Here is a 20078-nt window from a genome sequence, read left to right as displayed (position 1 = left end):
TAAAGTTCAATTTGTGGATCCTACGTGCAGCGGCTGGAACTGGTAATACAGCCTAACTGTGTACTGACATACCGGTACTTTTCAACAGTGTGTCATGAAAGCGTGAGCGAACAGCAGAGGGACATGGTAAAGTTTAATAGCCTTAATAATTACCCAGTACACATCCATATTAGAAATGTTGCCATTTCAGCTAAAATGTTTTCAGTGTGATAGTTTTGTGAAAATTTGAAATTTCACTTCTCTCGAAGACTTAACACTGGGGTGAATATTGAAATATTGGTAAAACATTGGGTAATTTGTTTTGCCAGTACCAAAATTAGCACAGTGACCCACGATATTTATTCCTGAATTGCTAAGAGAATGGTTGAAAGTTTCCTTCCGGAATGTTTGAGGAAAAGTTTAATTTTCAGTTTCCAGTTTCGATGCACATACAGTACTAGCTGTAATGAAAAGTATTGCAGTAACCTATGAACAGCAGCTGTAACTGCCAGGAAACAGTACTAACATACATTTCAACAGTGTTTAACTGTAGTCTAGTGCCAAAAGGAGTGGGCCACGCCAAAGTTGGCCTTATAATTACCACAACTACACATCCATATGTTAAATTTTGCCATTTAGCTAAAAAGTGACAAATCAGGAACAGTCTGATTGACAAAGTGTTTGTGTTTCTCACCAAAGGTCACCGTTAAGAATAATGACCCACTGACCCCTTCCTATGAAAAACCGATAGAAAACACATGGAGAACAAAAAAACCCACGTAGCCATATTGAATTTCAATGCTGGTATTTAGTCACGAGTTTTTGAATACAGAGCTGGTAAAACAAAGCTGATAGCTGGGATCTGGAATGTAAGAATGGTTTCATGAATGCATGTTTCCGGCATATCCTGTCGTTTTTCCTGGAAAACCTACAACAATGTTGAATTGCGGAAATGATACTGGTATAATTGTACTGAGAGTGAACCAACCATAGCAAGACTTATATTATATTACAGTTGGTTCACACATAGTGGCATTACTCTCTATTAAAGAATCACACGTCTTCAGTCAAGCCATAGCAGGATTCCCAAAGTCTGAATGAACTGCACAAATTCATCAATCTATCACACTTTACAAAAACATCAACTTCAGTTTCATTGCTGCACAACATTTCATGAACAGCATACCCCGATATGTGTGAGCTTGGAACACACTGCATCTCTAAAGTTTCTGAACTTTATTCAGGTTCAAATTCTTACACTAACAGATTTGAATACCAACTTTAAACCTGCCTTTGAAAATTCTACAATCGCAACTCTTTCATGACTGCGCTTTTTGTCCAATTGAAAGTTTCATCTTTTACAAATTTGTGATCGATTACGTTGGTTTGTTTCAGTTTCGACAGATGTGGTCAATCTAATTTAATACACAGTTGGGGAGACAAGATCTAGCAGGACGCTCCATCTTTTTAAGGGAAAGAGGAAATAAAAGCGTTGAATTCTCCTTGGAATTCAATCTAGGAATCCGTGAATTTTGACATTCTGTTGTTCATATCAACTAAATTACATGGTATTATATAAATGCCAGTGACCAGTCACTGCCTGTATTCAATAACTGACTGTAACATGTATGATTTTCTGGACCCTGTCGCATCAGTGAAAAGGCAGTGAGAAAACGTGTACAATATCTAACCCGCTCTTATCTTGGATATTTTACCTCCTCCAGTAATGGTTTTGGTTTTGGCTCAAAGCAGTTTTATCTGACTCTGCAAATGGGAAGTTATACTGCCAGTGCCTGGCAGGATAAGGATTAAACAAAAGTGTATAAAGCGTGTTAACACAATGAGTTCCGATGATCTGCTGCTGTGTAGGTCACCACTTTCCTCTACTACTGCGTATGGTGGTAAACTTACGCAACATGTGTTGATTTCAGAGAAACTGATTTGACTTTTGTTGCTGGAACATTAAGTTCATTGAACTGTGCTAAAACCGTCAATCAAACTGGTTTCAATTTGTAAGATCATCTCTCGTGGAAAATATTGTCATAATACAATGCCTTGGGGGGGGGGGGGGGGGACGGGGTGAAGCTTTTAATTAATCCATACCTTTGAAACAGTGAGTGTGTGTATCTACGGTACATGTATATGTTTATCTGTTTGTGCATGTGGTCTATTTCTGTGTACGCCTTTTCAATAATATCTAGTCATGCTCAGCTATACCCATGACTATTATTTTCTGTCTGCCTCTTCTTTTCTATAGTTCACCCATTCATTACAAATGGTATCTATATGCCAGTAAATTTCCATCATTCTATATGCTAATCTAATGCAGATACACTCATGTGGACTGTGAGTTTCACTTTTCCTGCTGTTTCTTTTATGCTGTTATCTTTTAAAGGGCCAGTTTCTGTAACATTTGATGATTTTTTTCACTACGTTTGTTTTCAATGTCAACTACAGTTTCTCGTTCTATTCCCCAAAGCATGCTGTTGAAATACTCAGTATTTAGCTTGTCAACTCAGCCTGTACATGTGTACACTGCACTGTTATTGTTGATAGGTGAATTCTGGTCCAGACTACAATTCAAATGTAAACAATAACAATTTGTTCAGTTTTCAATAGATATTATATTAAACAACTTGTACAAACAACGAATTGGAATATTATAGAAACAAACATTATTTCAGCCGCTTTGAAATTTAACATTAAAGTTGAAAGGTGATCACTTTGTGTTACTCTTATCTTTGCCTGAACAGAGGAAATGGGTTGCTATCATATCATTGTTTACCTCTCTTGTGTTCCTTGAAGGTAACACTTAATACTTTCTTGTCTGAAGTACACAGAATACCAACAACTACATTGATACAATCTTGAAGCCATGACCTTATGATGACCTTTGTGTAAGTTTAGGACAATTGTCTAATGCCTTGAGATGACAAGCATTCCAACCCTTTGACAGCGACAGCTTGTCAAGATGGTTTATCTGCAAAAACCTTTCAAAATATATGGGGGGGGGGGGTGTTGGTGTTGGCATGTGGGGGTAAACGAATCCCTTGGCCCAAGCTCATGGATTATCTGAAAAATTGAAATGACTTAGCTTGGTATATATTGAACCATTCTTTTTAACGGGCGGGGGATTTAGCCGAGTGAGTTTGACTGCTTGTGTCTTTGCCAGTTGAAAAGTTGCTGCATGTATCTTGGGTTTGAATCTGATTGACAATTTTCTGAAATTTTATGACTGGGCTGGTAGCTTTTTCTACCAGCCAATCACACAGATCAGTGTTTCATCTAGAATTTGGCATTCCCCTCTGTTGACATGTTGGCACCCCCTAGTAATTTGTCAAGGGGGTGCCACTCCCCTATGAAATGGTGAAAGTCACACCCTAGTGATACAAGTAGAACACTTTTCTGGTAAAGGGGAAAATCCCCCTGTTGATGCCATCCCGGATGAAACACTGATTTACAAACTATTCAGCTGGTCACTGTTGGTTTGCTAGCTGGCAGACACTAAGGCTGGGCTAGCGATCTCTTTTGGCCACTGGATCATGCTAGTGAGTCTGAAAATTATTTCTTCAACTCTTTACAAAGAACACAAATATCAGAAAATATGTACAAAAACACACGTCCTGTTACACACAGTAACATATGCAATCGTACATAACAGCCAAGCAAATACCTGTCTCAGTGTAAGTTACTTGTTCATGAGCCACTTGTGGTAGGAAAATGTGTCTCGCAGTCAGTACTGAAAATGTATCTTTAATAACTCGTTGTTTCCACCACAAACAAAGGCTCAGTGGTCGATACTGTTCACATCTTGGCCAGCTGCTTCAAAGATCAAGATCTTGCTAACTTTTTCTAGCAGTTTAACAGCATATGCCCTTGGTCATGATGAGGCTGATAGCCACACACAGACCAAGTGTCAGATCTGACCATTCTATGTGGCTGTGTAATACAGGTATATTACAACCAACAATAGTGGGAATTGATGACAAACTCAACATCGCATGCTGGCAAAGTCAATCATTTGGAATTTCTAAAGCTGTGTTAAAGTTTGAACGACTGTACCGCCAAATAAAGATAAATGGATTAGAAAGGAACAGTGCAAGTATTAAGCTGGTTAAATCTTGGCTTTAGAAGTAGGAGCAAAGCTATTTCTCCACAATGGGTTAAAGGGCCATAACTTTTAATGATTTTTTCACAGTTTTTGTTCTGTATGTCATAAAGTTTTCTTGATCTACTCCTCTAAGAACGTTAAAACACCCACTATTCAGCTTGTCAACATCGTCTACAAAAGTAAGATGCATTGTTATTTTTTTTAACGTTTGAATTTTAGTCCGGACCAGAATTCACTTGCCAACAGTAGCAATGCAGTCTACACATGTACATGCTGAGCTGACAAGCTGAATAGCATCTATCATGATATGCTTTGGGTAACAGAACAAGAAATTGTAGTTGACAGTGACAGACGGAATGAAAACTGACGAAAATTCCTCAAAAGTTAGCTCTATTGGCACTTTATGGGTGTAGTCTTTGCAGTAGCCAACCATTAAAGGGATAAAGTCGTCGGAACTGCGCTCAAAGGTCGTATGGGACCCATACGACCCATGGCAACAATGTATCCAAGGCACAATGGTGATTGATGACAGTTAAAACATGTCTGTCATAATCTACATCGTATAATTTAAATGTTGCAGCTATGATGATGAGGTGCATCTAGATATCATTTATGAAATACATTGTTTGTAAACAAGAAACTTGCACAGGCGCAGTTCCGACGACTATATCCCTTTAAAGAGCCAGCACCTGTAACATTTCCCATTATATTGATCTTTTACTAAAATTTCCTGAATATCATGAATTTCTAACATTTTTCAGGACGTTGTGCAAAGGGACAATCACAAAAATTTAACTTCATGAAAAATATTGGCATTGCAATTTGGAAATGAAACGTAGTGAGCTATCTTGATAAAATTTCACAAAATCCCAACAAGACCTCTGGAAAGAAGGAAACAATATGAACTTCACTGTTCACAAAACCTAAATCATTTGCGCCATACTTGTATGTTGGTGACCGTGGAAAAGCAAACGATATATCATGCCAATATGTGCATTTCAAGGTTTTGCATTGTTAGATTGTATGGCGGAGTAAGCCTCACATTCCTCAGCTTTGTACATCTCTTTGCTTTTTGTCCCATAATTCACGAAAATCCGATTCTACTCCGCTATCTGAACCCATAATAAGCCGACAGGATGTCCTAACAAATAGCTTTGTATCTTAGAAACATATATTATGGCCTTGGCCTTCTGGTTCAATAAGCAGTGTTTGCATTGAGATGTGTATGGTTGTAAATTACAATGAATCCAAATATTGATTATTAATTTACATCCAACAATACGTCTTCGGTCAGGTTATCTCTTTTCCTGCCATCATAAATCATATTTTTAGGTGTGGCTCAATTTTAGATGTATCAATGGTGATTTTTTTCTACACTTTGAAAATCCAAAACACCCAATCATAATTGCACGCGTTAATTGTCTCTTGAGTTAATGCTCGACAATAAAACCTGAGATATTTCTCATCATTGCCAATGTGTGACATTTGCAAAACAAGAATCATTAAGCAATTTGTGATAGATGATATAATTTTGTACGTATCTTCAAATTCACTTCTCCCTCCTCACACAGGCAACTTACAAAACAACACTTTGTTTTCCAAGAATTCACCCCTACTCACACTGACACTGCATAACAACTTTTCTTTTTCCGACAAATTCATCAACCCCCAACATAGCCAGACAAAAAAAAACACCGCTATCGTTTTACATACAGTGGACAAACAGTGATACTCTATACCATTGCATTGCAATATTTTGAAATTATTTTCCTGAATCACTCTCGAATTACTAAATCTCACCATTATATCTTTTCAGATGTATTTCTTTTCATACGTTGACTTTTTGCGATGTTTCTCTCACAGGACACCAAAGGGTGAACTCCCCTCCTATGACTAACAGAGTGGAGTCAAAGGTCAGCAAGCTTCCTGTCTCTCATACACCATCAACCTGACCAGTTGACATGTCTTAGTGTTGAGTTCTCTATAAAGCAACGTTTCCGAACATAATTTTCGTCAAGGAGACTGGTTTGCTGACTATGCCAAATTACATCTGAAACAGTTGTCTTTTCCATGTATACATTTTCATCGACAGCAAGGAGACTGGTTAGATTATGTTGAATCACACAAGAGGCAGTTGTTCTCTTTCATAATTGAATATTTTCATCATGTATGCCTTAAGTTACTGTCTTCTTTGATTTTCTGTCTTCTACTCCGGGAATAATTTTCAAATGTAGACAGAGAGTTTATCATTATTCTAGCAGACCTGTATTCTACAGTGCTACACTTTTCAATCGGCTGTAAATTTTGGTGTGTGTCTGTCACTGAATTCTGTCTGTACTGCTCCCAAATAGTGGTGAAATTGCAAGTTTTCGCCTTGTACCCATATCTTAGATGCGTGCATGCACTGTTCAATCCGGGCTAGAATTCATTTCTCATCGATGAAAACATCACATACTATTAATGCTGCACTGCGAACAGCGCCAGTTGTTTGTATTCTAACAAATATTGGGCAGTACAAAACAGAAACTGGTCATCATAACCTTCAGCTTTTGTCTTCCCTAGCTCAGAAAGTTTGGACAATTCTATCCGACATGTTCTGTCATATTTTGTGATTCGTTGATGTTTCATGCATTGAGAATGATACGATGTATATTTTGTGATTCGTTGATGTTTCATGCATTGAGAATGATACGATGTATATTTTGTGATTCGTTGATGTTTCATGCATTGAGAATGATACGATGTTATGCATGCATCAGACAGAAGTGCCTGAAAAAATTCACTAAATCTATGAATTTTTCAGAAATTAAGAAAATTACATTTACTGCTGTTTTGTTTAAACATCTTGAACACTCTCAGATGTTTAAACAAAAAAACAGTAAATGTAATGTTCTTATTAGTTTCTTGATAACATTATCTGGTACTTACACCTCTTCATCATTGATGATAAAATCTTCCAGTTGTTCAAAGTTCAAGTCGCTTGGATCAAGACTACCTGAAAGGGTACAAGTGAGAGAAATAATCAAGTTTGTAACATGCTATCGACCAATCCCTGGGGATGAAAGTGATGGTTTCATTTTGCACGGCGTAAAATTGACTGTGTTTCAAGGAATACCGATGTAGAACTTAAAAGTGTCATGTGTAGAATCCTGCTGCTCTCAATGGGCCAGTAGCTGTTTTTCTGCATTTTTTTTCTCTATTAAAGCCCCAATAGTTGCAAATTTTATTTTCATGATTTTATTTTCAAACCTAAGTTGGCCGGTGTAAACGTGCTAAGTATCTCTTGCTCACTGATTTGGACCATGCCTATTGTTTTAACAGGTCAAATAATAAATACAAGGGTTACGGCACTCATAAAATGGCACCCCCATGAAAAAGTACAAAAAATGCAGTAATTGCTGCACATACACATCATGATTATAAAAGAAACAAGCATGATGCCATTTACTTTAATGTACAACACACTATTGCCAACATTTTGTTGTTGTAATCTTTGTTGTCTCTTTCAACATGATTAGTTTTTGAAAATGGCGGGAAATCTAAATGATGTTAAAATGTTTGAATTTACATGCCACTTATGACAGCATTATACACTTTTCCAGTCTTAAATGGGTTTTATTTGAAGAAAATCTTGGAAAACTCAGGATATTTTGAGATTGGTTTATTACACATTTGCAGCTATTGGGGCTTTAATGTCAGCTACACTTTCTTGTCGTACTCCCAAAAGCATGTTGAGATACACAACATTCAGCTTGTCAACTCAACCTGTACATGTGTAGACTGCACTGTTATTGTTGATAAGTGAATTCTGGTGTGGATTAGAATTCAAATGACAACAATAACATTGCATTATATAGGTATGATCACTGTGTTGAAGAGCTAAACAATGGGTGTTTCAAATTGCACAGGGGACTTGAACAACAAGTCATCGTTGATGACACAGTCCCCACTTGTTAATGGGTATTTTGATTACAGGTCCTCAGAGAGGATAGAGTCCTCTTCATTAGGTCTGTGATAAAAAATACTTTTGAATGAATTCGCTTGATACATGTCTGAGTTATGGTTCAGGACATGAAAAAAATCGTAACAAAATGGTCGCACAGTGGCCATATTGGATCGCATCACAAAACAAATTATGTGCATAGCTATGACATTGGTCGATGTCCTTGTACCAACTTTGAATAAAATTGGTCGAAACATGCGGATATGCCTGAGAAATGGCTCTGTACATGAAAAATAATAAAATGGCCGCCTGGGGGCCATATTGGATCGTATCACAAAACAGATTGACATGCATATGTATGACATAGGTCAATGTCCTTGTACCAACTTTAAATAAAATCAGTTGAGATATGCCTGAGTTATGGCTCTGTACATGAAAAAATCGTAATAAAATGGCCGCACAACGGCCATTTTGGATCGTATCACAAAACAAATTGCAGTGCACAGCTATGACATTTGTCAATAAGCTTGTACCAACTTTGAATAAAATCGGTTGAAACGTGCCTGAGTAATGGCTCTGTACATGAAAAAATCGTAATAAAATGGCCCCCTGGCGGCCATATTGGATCGTATCACAAAACAAATTGACGTGCATATCTATGACATTGGTCAATGTCCTTGTACCAACTCTGAATAAAATCGGTCGAAACATGCCTGAGTAATGGCTCTGTACATGAAAAAATCGTAATAAAATGGCCGCCTGGCGGCCATATTGGATCGTATCACAAAACAAATTGACGTGCATATCTATGACATTGGTCAATGTCCTTGTACCAACTCTGAATAAAATCGGTCGAAACATGCCTGAGTTATGGCTCTGTACATGAAAAAATCGTAATAAAATGGCCGCCTGGCGGCCATATTGGATCGTATCACAAAACAAATTGACGTGCATATCTATGACATTGGTCAATGTCCTTGTACCAACTCTGAATAAAATCGGTCGAAATATGCCTGAGTAATGGCTCTGTACATGAAAAAATCGTAATAAAATGGCCGCCTGGCGGCCATATTGGATCGTATCACAAACAAATTGACGTGCATATCTATGACATTGGTTAATGTCCTTGTACCAACTCTGAATAAAATCGGTCGAAACATGCCTGAGTTATGGCTCTGTACATGAAAAAATCGTAATAAAATGGCCGCCTGGCGGCCATATTGGATCGTATCACAAAACAAATTGACGTGCATATCTATGACATTGGTCAATGTCCTTGTACCAACTTTGAATAAAATCGGTTGAACATGCCTGAGTTATGGCTCTGTACATGAAAAAATCGTAATAAAATGGCCGCCTGGCAGCCATATTGGATCGTATCACAAAACAAATTAACGTGCATCTGTATGACATATGAAGTAATCCTTGTACCAAGTTTGAATGAAATCGCTCCAGGCATCTCTGAGATATCTGCGTGAACGGACGGACGGACGCACGCACGCACGCACGCACGCACGGACGCACGCACGCACGCACGGACATGACCAAACCTATAAGTCCCCCCGGACGGTGTCCGTGGGGACTAAAAAAACTTACAATTGACATGTAAAATAAAAAAATAGTGACAACATCACTGTTCGCTCCCATATAGTTATCAAAACAAGTCAACAATTGTATGAAACATGGACATACATATACAGACAGACTGACATACACAGACTGGCACAGAGTGATGACATTGACCCCAAGTGTGCCTTGGCCCATGGAGAGTGATAAAGATATAACAAACAGCTGAATGTAATGATAAAATAGTTAAGTATAGGCCTATACAGGCACTGAGAGTGAATATGTTACAGCAATTTGATTAGTTTCTTTTCCTTTTCTACTTCTGTGATAATCTTTAAGACAATCAATCTGCAAGGCAGTTTATGTACTGACAAATATGTTATCTTTTACAAGCACACAGCAAAATGTTCTTGATTTTTCATTTACAATATTTGACATATACATGAGATGCAACCAATGTTTACACTTTGCCATACACCAGATACATGGAGATATTTCAACATACAATCATCAACTCAGAAACCCTACAGGAAAAAATAAACATTGTTTTCTTCCAGAACAGCTGGTACATCCACATCTGGAACAACTTACAAACCAATTACACAAGGATGATGACACAAGAGATAAAGTTAAACTGTGGTGAACTTGACTATTCCTTTCAAATCCTTACTTGACATCTTACATTGTAAACTAAATACATTGCATGGTTAATTGTGCACAAAAATACATTGGGGTGGACCATTTGATAAGGGATGGTGTCTGGAAGATTGATGAGGTACATTATCTTTTTTATCCGATCCATTGTACATTCTTTTTTCCCCACTCTCTCACCTTTTTTTTTGTCAAACCTTCTCTGGCTGAATTTTTTATTGGCATTTGTTTGGAATTTTTTCAAAATCTGCCAGAATTTTTTTACCGCATTTCAACACCAAATACAGTTTACTATATCAAATGCTTACTAAATCACCACATTATATACTCTTACATGTAGTTCCAGTAGGTATAAAATTACCAAAAAAATCTTAAAAATACAAAATGAAAGATATCCAAGTAAAACTGAAAGTTTCGCAAAGTTGTCCAAAAAATTGAAAATTCCGGATTTCAACTTAATTTCAATATATCTTATTAACAAAAACCCTAAGGACCGGTTTACTAAATATCAAAGCAATCAGACTGGTAAATTTTGAGAAACAAATTTTTTGACCAAAAATGAGAAAAATTGCCCCCCCAAAATACAAAATTGCAGATTTCATCCTAATTTTAAATATATCTAATCAACATAAACCCTAGGAACCTGTACACTAGATATCAAAGCTACCAGATCAGAAGTTTTTGGAGAAAAATTTTTTGACCAAAAAAGGCAAAAATTGCCCCAAAAATAAAAAAAATTGCCAGTTTCAACATACCTTCAATACATTATATTAAGATTAATCTTAATACCTGTATACCAAATACATGTATCAAAGCTATCAAATCAGCAGTTTTTGGATTAAAAAAAATTTTATCAAAAATTGGGAAAATTGCCCCAAAATTACAAATATGACAATATCAATACAATTTGTACAAGCATGACTGAGGTCATTCCGAGGAACATGAATATTAGGTTTCATAGCATTCAGACGAGCGATTTCAGAGAACAAGATTTTTTGACTAAAAACGGAAAAAATACCCTAAAAATACAAACATGCAAATTTCATCCCAATTTTTGCACACATAATTTAGAATACCTACAGAAATCTGCATACTGAGTTTCAACCAAATCTGACCAATGCTTACTGAGTTTTAGCCATTTGTAGGATTTTTCCTTTTTTCCCCCTCATTTGCATATTTTTGGCACTGACATGTTCATTTGAACAAATTCACATCTCCACCCCTAGGTGCACCTGTACACCAAATACTAGGACAGTAGGTGCTACGGTTTAGGAGTTTTTGATCCGGACGGACTAACAGACATACATACATACTTACATACATACACACAGACGCCATTTTTCCACCTTATACGAATACCTCCCATTTGCATATATACATATGCATATATGGGAGCGTAACAAAAACTGTGTAAAAGTCACTTAAAGTTACAGCTACAGGACCTTTAATCACAAGTAACTATGGCAATAGAAAGAGTACATACTGTAGCATTAGGCTCCCTGGAATCACTTTTGGTTGGAATCCTCAGGTTTGTAACACACTATTGCTACAATTCCATACCTTCTTCAAAAGCATAGATTGATCTCACTGAAATGTTACTTGTACACGACAATGCCATACTGAAAGGCTGAAGGACTGTGTGACGCAGGGAAAGTGGTACAGTATGGAAATCTGTTTTAGTGTGTGTACAGTGACTATACTTTGCCTTTGGACAAACCTATCGTTTCCCGAGATATGAATTAACGTGAAATAGTTTATACTGCTGGCTGCTATATGGTATGTCCAGCAGTATTTAAAGTCTGTACGAACTGTGGCAAAGGAAAAGATGAGATCAGTTGTACAAGGTTCAGTTTCTAATACATCCTGGCAAATCCTTCTTGATGTAGAGCCCATTGGTTTAATCTTACTGATTTGACCCGTACCCATAGACAAGGACATGGGGCATGGGAGGAAAGTTTCAAAAGACAACAATAAACATGTTTACTACGTACCTCTTCAAAAATGTACAGATCTACACTCACTACAGAATACTAGGATTTTAGGTCCAACCATGGCAGTAAAAGGGGTTTATTAATATTGCTTTCATTGTATCTAATATTTTTCAAATTTGACAAAAACCAATATCATTATCTGTTGTACAGCACTGACATAAATAAAGCTGGGCATCTCTACTATTTGTTCAGCTTTTCGGCTGTTCAATTTGTCATAGAACGGAGAATTAACAATTACATTTTTTTGAGGTGGTTTCATACAGAATTGCTAAATAAAAAGCTACCTGCAGTTATAAATTACAGTATATTCACAGAAGAGTTTTTCTCTCAGTTCATAAATGGCAAAAGTATGTTGCAAGACATTTAAAAATTGCACAATTTATAAAATACGCACACACCTTCTAATTCAACGGTTTCTCATGTGAGACCAAATACAGGTAGAAACATATCTTAAGGGAAACTGTCGTCAGTACTGTGCCTGTATAGTATTCTTGTTTACAAATAATGTATTTATGCACGATTTATAGATGCCTCTCATCATCATAGTTGCAACATTTAAATTATACGATGTAGATTATGACAGACATGTTTTAGCTTTCATCAATCACCATCGTACCTTGGATACAGTGTTTACATTGGTCATATGGGTCCCATACAACATTTCAGCACAGTTCCGACAACTGTATCCCTTTAAGGTAACTTCAACAACAAGAGATTAGCCTAGCTCTTGATCAACTCTGTCCCTATTCTTTGAATACTATCCCTTTCTGTAGCTGGCAAAGAATTCAAAACTAAAGGAATGCTATCAGCATTTGTTCTGTACCATTTTTCAGATTATATGTTTTTTAAGGTGGAATGTGCCCTCAGGGGACAGATATGAACAAGTTCATCCCTCCCCCACTAGAGTTAACACAGGGTTGGTGGCCATTTTGAATTTCAACTGTTGGGAAATACTGTGTATTTATTTCTCCCGTAACAAATTTTACGAGGTAACCCCTGATTTTTATTCTTGATTTTGAAGGCCGAGTTTATATTCTTGATTTTGACAGGGAATGGTTTGAATTTTCTCATCAGGAAGTTTCAGCAAAATTAAGCATAATTTTCTTTATTTTGAGGAGTGTCCTACTTTAAATTTCCAGTTCTATATCCTACAACGTGGGGACAGCTGTAAATGCAGTGTGTTGACAAATCTATGACTTATGCACAGCAACGTCATTATTACAGTACTGATGTGTGAATTTTAACATTTGTGTGAATTACCGCAACAGTCATGTAAATTTCCACAACATTCAGATGCCAACAACAACAGGGTGTAATTACGTTGCAGAGCCTTGAATAATTCCAATCTGACACCATCAGTACTTGGATGCTTCACCCAAGCATCATAGCTTGCTAAATGGGAGGTGGACATTGATTTTCAGGTTCAAAAACACTGACAAAAATTACCAAAGTTACATTGAGTGACCCCTCCATCATAAAAACTCATCAAAGAGTAGCTAAACCTATACTCTACTACTCAATTGGAACATGCATTTTTTTTTCTTCTGAGAATATCTGCAAAACATATGCATCAAAAAAGAGCAACTGTCAAATTTTGGTTAGTTCTCTAGCTCTAAACCATATCATCATTAATAAAATATTTACATGACACAACAATTTACTTACTTATTCCACTAAAATTATTATACATGAAAGAATAAGTCACATCCTTCCAGATATTTTTATCTCAACAAATTTAATGTTTCTGCATTTTCATCATATCAAATTTTACATACCAAGTGATTGCCAATGTATTAGCATTTTAATGTCAGTTTATATTGCAAGCCAATATTTTTCTATTTAATAAAGTTGTGCATTAATTATACTTTACATAAATGAACTGTTTTTTTGATACATGTTGACAGAAATAAAGCATATAAATTATTATTGTTGTTGTTGTTGCTGCTGTTGTTATTATTGTTGTTACAATCATCATTATTATTGTATTATCATGATTTTCATCATCATATTATTGAACTTACTTTCTTAAATTGTAAATATAATTGTTAATTGGTCTTCTAGTTTTTTAAAGAACACTGCATGGCAGTTACAATTGATTTGCTTGCATGGTACAGTCTATCCGAAAGTGTAATTACCACCTGACGATACAGGAGGTACCCGCTTTATTGGCAGTAAAAGCGTATGGACAATACGAATTCCTTAGTTGCCAATTATATATCAATTTGCGCTCGCCTGTACGGTTACTATTAATAGACCCGCCATTTCATAACAATGCGCTAGCCCCGTTATATTAATTCAAAAGGGAGGATTTACATGCGAAAGCTGGAAAGTGGGTGGAGCACACAAATAACATTGTTGACAAACCTCGGCTCGGCGGTTTGGAAGAATTGCATATTTGGTGTGATTTCACACTTACAGTCATAATCAAACGTAAGTTTTAGAAGCAAAATCCGCGAAGGCGTCGCCTGTATACGATTCAGGCGCAACAAGTTGTAATGTTGCGCCACATACTGCTGGCTATCGTTGGGTTACATGTACAGAAGTTACGGCTCCATAACTCAACACGGGGCATGTGTAAAACGTGATATAATCAGAAAGAAAGGGACAACTTTCCTGCATGCAAACATGGAGATTTATAGACACCTTCACCGTGATTAAGTTTCCCATGTTAATTAGTACCTTCCGTTTTCGCTTTGAAAACACGGGCGGAGAATAAAACTGTTTACACAAGGACTTCGCATCCATTTTCCACCGTAACGCTGGACTTCCCAGTTTCCAGCTTGCAAAAGTACCGTGACAGTGTTTAATAATGGCAAAGCTGACTGTAGAAAAACTGAAAATCGCTGAGGTATCAAAAGAACAGTCTGTCCGCTGGAGTGTTGGCATGTATCAATGTTACGGTGCGGAGTTTCGGTGGATTGTGGATTGCGGAAGACCCAACGCATACATACACGCAATATGTATACGGAGGAAGCCATATTGGATATGTGACACGGAAAGTTTGCATAGGTTCGTAAAGTTCTACATACCGAACACAGCAGTGAGTGCTTCGTTCTCGTTTAAGACGTCCATCGTTGCTGCTTGAGAAACAGAAAATCCGAAGTAGCAGAGTGAGAAAAGAAAATCTCGGCTAAAGTCCCGTTGAAAGGGTTGGTTTCTCAACGATCAAGTCGCCATTTTCAGTTGATAGGTACACCATTGCAACTTGATTGATTGGTCACATGAATAGAGGCTGTTCCATTTTGTGTCCCCGAGGGATATTTCAGCCTTTTAACGAATATAGTCCGTTCAGAGAAGATATTTTTCTAAAAAGCACTTGTCAGAAGGTGTAAACAATGTTTTTAAATAATGAGTCGTCCTTCAAACAGTGAAAATTCGATGATTGTTTTCAAAAATGTCTGGTTTTTTGCGCTCTCAAAGTTTGCTCGCGATGACGTCATACTTGATCAAAGGTTCCATCTCTGCCTGGCATGATAGAGGTGAAACGTCATAGCCCGTTGTGTCATATGCGGAGCAATGGCTAGGCGGGTATAGGTTTATGAACAGCATTTTTTTCGAACGCCCCCAACCGAATCCGCACTGATCCAGGAAGTTAGGAGTGCTCATGTGGGTTAAATGATAATAACTGTGTTATTTTTTTCACGTTTTCCTTTTGAAATCGCGAAAAAGGTTTGCGGTAACCAGGTGAACTAGCCTATTTTCAGTATGTATTATTTGTATGTTCATAGCAGCAACAGTTGTCGGTGATTAAATTTTTCGAACTGTAATTCAAAGCGTCACTCGTCAGTTTGTCGAACTATTCATTTACTTGATTATTTATTTATTTATTTATTTATTTATTTATTTATTTATTTATTATTTGGTCTGTTTCCTGCCGGTTTCGTTTTTTCCCATCAAGCTCTGTTGTCTCCTCCTTGTTTCTTTTCCCGGTTTGTGTCATCAATGGGGCTTCTCAACTTGACAGAGCCTTGCAACGGCCCGTAACCTTTTCATCTGCACACGCCCTCTACCGGTCAACAGGTAAGTGCGTAACGAACATGGTATAAATAGATCAAACACACTTTACACCGAAGTTAGTTTATACATACTCATATAATAACTTGTGTTGTACTTGTGTCATTTAGCGACTTTATATCTAGAAAATGTAACTTTTCTGTTCAACAAGACAAGACCGCACAAAGTTTGTTTCAAATTCGTGCAGTTGCAAATCTGAAATTAGTCATAACTCACTCTCACTTTCGATGTCCACAATTTCACAATAGACTTACACAGAATTGATATATGATTTTGAGTTTGCGTGAACGGTAACGAAGATACTTTGTGTACATACAACATGTACAAGATAAAGAGTGGTCTGCAAATCAACCAAAATGACCAAATTTTCACAGCCTTCGTTCGTATCTGTCTCGTCTGACTGAAAGTTTCTTTCTTTTACAGTGCAGAAGCACGTCAAATGACCTATAATAAATATTGAGCGGAACCTCAAGTATACATTAACTTTCCTGTAATATTTTCTTAGCCCCTTGGCTACACTGCAAATTATTATGTGTAGACTGTAAGCATAAATTCTTAAACATCCTAATTCTGAACTTCTGGATACCTGTTTTTGCACTACGTTTCTCTCGACGTGATTTGTGGATGTTAGAAAGTACGTGCTTTAGTGTGTGTGAGTTTTTGCTGATGTTTTTGTTAAACTGTATTTCTGTGTGACTTTTTTCCATGTCGCTCCATTAAGATACTTCCAATCGGCTGTCTGGCAGCATTATTTGTTTTCAAGTCCCCATTTCAGTCTCACAATGTTTTCAAGTTCTCAACCCAGCGTAGAGTAAATTTTTTGAGTACCCTCCAATTCTTCCGCGCCTTCCAAAGGTGGTTTTGAAAACTCGCCTGTTGTTCAATACACTGTGATGGCCTCAAAGGCGACAGTGGACTGGGTATAGTCTGCATGATCGATCGATTTAACTGCTCGATCTATCGATCCCGTACTCGATCTGCCCGCCACTGCAACCTAAATCAAAACGAGGCCGATTTCTTCAAGAAAATGCGAGTATCACGTTCATCGGCGTGATTTTCGAGAAGATGGTAAAGTTTGTGATCCAACAAGGTGTATGGGAGTGTAGTTCTGAATGTTTTATGTGAGCGCACGGCAAGAGAATGGTTATGAATGTAAATTCATTTTTAAAAGTCACCTTTGAGAAATAATATGCAAAAGTAGATACTTCTTAATGCCTTGATAAGAATGTCAGATTGTTATCTTGTGGGTTCGTTCCTGACATTGGTGCTTACACATTGTTCTAATTCTTTCGGCTATAGAGAATACCTGACTCTTCTGAACGATTTTAAAATGAGCATAATCCAACTACAACCTACATTTGGCAACTATGGGAGAACCCTTAAGAAAACCAAAATGTTTACAGCATAGATAATGGGCGCAGTGCTCTCCGGCTACGCCATTCTTTTTCCCTGCCATTTATCTTCAGCCAATCAAAATCAAGTTCCCCTTTATCCGTCCCTTCCAAAACCGTCTATATCACAGCCTAAGTTGATCTCTATGATATAAAGAAATGCTTCTAATGATATGAGAGATCTATACGGACTCCCGGACTTTTACAATGTATTTTGGTCTTCATCTTGTAGGAGATCATTTTGAAACTCATTGAAGAAAAAGGTTTCACCGGATTATTTTTGTAGAAATCGAAGACGTTAGTTTTTTCCATGGATTTAACGTGGAGATGGCGCGGCCATTAGAATTTCAAGTGTAGGTAAACTTGACATTGGGTCGCTGTGTTGCTCTGGTCCAAACTTTCGCAAGGTGAACCCCGATTTTCAATTGATCGGAAAGTCTGAGCAAAAGTTGAAGACTTTCAACTTTGAGGTGTGTACGCTCAGAGTGCATTGCTCATAGACTCATGACTGATTGTCGCATGCGCTCACTGTGCATGGATGGGGACGGTTGGACGGTGGCGGTTTTCATCGTGACTAGTTATTGTAGTTGCAGCAGTCCAGCGTAGCTGTAGCAGTGACGTTTACGGTTTAGGAAAAGAGAGTCGCCGTAACTCTGTCCCTCGTTTGCTTTTTTTTACGATGTTTTAAAATTTTGCTGTCAAACTAAAATTATACCTAGAACTTGTTCGGTATAAATGTAATAACTGTGGGACGCGTAGGCAGGCATTGGAACAAACTTTTAGAAATGAACGAGTGTCCCATTAATTGAAACCTGGCCGACTACAAGCAAATATTACCAAACAAAAAAACGCGAAAAGTAAAAAATGAAAAAAAGAAAAAGAAACGATATACACTTGTGATAGGCATTTTGCATTTGAATCATCATGATAGAAACACCATGCATGAAACTACTGAAATGCGCCGTCCACTTGGATGTTGTCTTTCTGCTCTATATCACAGGGTACCCAGACATCTGGTTGTTGTTGTTTGTATTGTTGTTTATGCTTATTAGTCGTGTTTTTGTTGACCAATAAAATTCAACGAACATGACTGTTGTACGTTGTTGTTGGTTCAAACGTAATGTGGATGTCATAAAGAACGCTACAAGGACACTATCATTATTTGAACCGATGCAACTCTCTGCCAACGTTGTTGTTGTTTGTATTGTTGTTCATGTTTATTAGTTGTTGTTGTTGTTGTTGTTGTTGTTGTTGTTGGTGGTGGTGGTGGTGGTGGTGTGTTCAATTTACCTGCAGATGCCCATCCTTTCAAAAAGTGAACGTGCATACAATGCAGCGAAAGGCTATGTTTCATTCTCTGCATAGAGTTCTAATACTATACGAGAAAATAGTAAATATATTTAAAGTCAGCAAACCACGAAGGTTGCAGCAACCCATACGCCTTTCAATACTTTCAACGGTAAGACAATAAACAAAGCCTATGTTGATGTCATGGAGTACTGTAATTTATTTCAGTGCCATGATAAGTGAGCAAAAAGGCAAAATATTAGCTGCTAAAAGACCATATTATGCAATAAACATCTGTCCAATATTTCTTGTCGTACGACATACTTTCATTTCTTTCTGATAACAATGGCTTGCAAATCATTCTTAAACATCAGCTGTCCTTCCCTGGTGACGGACGCCCTCTCACTGCGCAGGAAATCGAGTATCTCACTAATCAGCTCATCGGAAGCGGTTTCCAGGAAACCCTCGCATTCCGTTATAGTGTCCAGGACAAGCTTGCCGCTCCTCGTCTTCTTCAGGCCGTCTTGAATCACCAGTAAAGACGGAATCTTCGTCACTGAATGGCTGAAACCGAGTCTCTTCAAGATCTCGATGACGCTTTCGGCACTAGCGAAGGTGTGGCGATACGCTGGTAACATTCGAAAAGTCTGGTTGAAAGAAAACCAGGTGTCTGTGAAGAGATAGCATCAAAATGATGTACTTTATATTGTTAGATGAGCTGTAAGCAAGCAGTGACATTACAGCGTAAGACGAAATCAACACGTACAGCTTAATATATAATACGCTATTCCTAAAAATGCAAACAATAATCTTTACATCAGAAAAATGACTAAATTAATTCCGGAAATCACGCATTAGATGTACGTACGCGTACACCGTGTGCATCTCTCTCTCTCTCTCTCTCTCTCTCTCTCTCTCTCTCTCTCTCTCTCTCTCTCTCTCTCTCTCTCTCTCTCTGTACAACAATATAATTGAATTGATGTATGTGTATGGTTCACTAAAATGATGGCAACATTCATGTGAAGAGTATACTATGTCGCCAATCTTACTTGAGATGATCTATTGCCGGCAATCAGGTCACGAATTTCTTGTCCACCGTTACCAGGGAATGTTATAATGGTAGGACAGGTAGGATTATATTCCAT

The 20078-nt window shown here is 37.5% G+C and overlaps 2 protein-coding genes across 3 annotated transcripts in view; both read right to left on the bottom strand.

The window, feature by feature from the left end:
* LOC139129397 (myelin regulatory factor-like) overlaps window positions 1–15455 on the bottom strand; it is a 63295-nt gene extending 47840 nt beyond the window's left edge. For both annotated transcript variants that reach the window (XM_070695029.1, XM_070695038.1), the window contains exons 1-2: window positions 15271–15455; window positions 7019–7085 (exon numbers count right to left, since the gene is read on the bottom strand). In XM_070695029.1, coding sequence (XP_070551130.1) covers window positions 7019–7085; window positions 15271–15313 — 110 coding nt within the window. In that variant the 5' untranslated portion in view covers window positions 15314–15455. The remainder of the gene's footprint in view (window positions 1–7018; window positions 7086–15270) is intronic.
* A 3804-nt stretch (window positions 15456–19259) lies between these two features.
* On the bottom strand, window positions 19260–20078 carry LOC139115381 (histamine N-methyltransferase-like). The gene is made up of 2 exons (XM_070677490.1): window positions 19983–20078; window positions 19260–19580 (listed from the first exon to the last, which is right to left on the bottom strand). The coding sequence occupies exons 1-2, from the start codon at window positions 20076–20078 to the stop codon at window positions 19260–19262; spliced, it is 417 nt and encodes a 138-aa protein (XP_070533591.1).

Source organism: Ptychodera flava, chromosome 1 (assembly GCF_041260155.1).
Source record: "Ptychodera flava strain L36383 chromosome 1, AS_Pfla_20210202, whole genome shotgun sequence".
Classification (NCBI taxonomy): Eukaryota; Metazoa; Hemichordata; class Enteropneusta; family Ptychoderidae; genus Ptychodera; species Ptychodera flava.
Note: the sequence above shows the minus strand (reverse complement) of the source record. Positions and strands in the feature narration are given on the sequence as shown.

Bases quoted from the DNA above. Each gene is read 5' to 3' on its own strand.
- LOC139115381 (XM_070677490.1), bottom strand. From the start codon at position 20,078: ATGGAATATAATCCTACCTGTCCTACCATTATAACATTCCCTGGTAAC. The intron at 19,581-19,982 runs GTAAGATTGGCG...TCTTTCAACCAG, and splicing joins CCGGCAATAGATCATCTCAA to ACTTTTCGAATGTTACCAGC.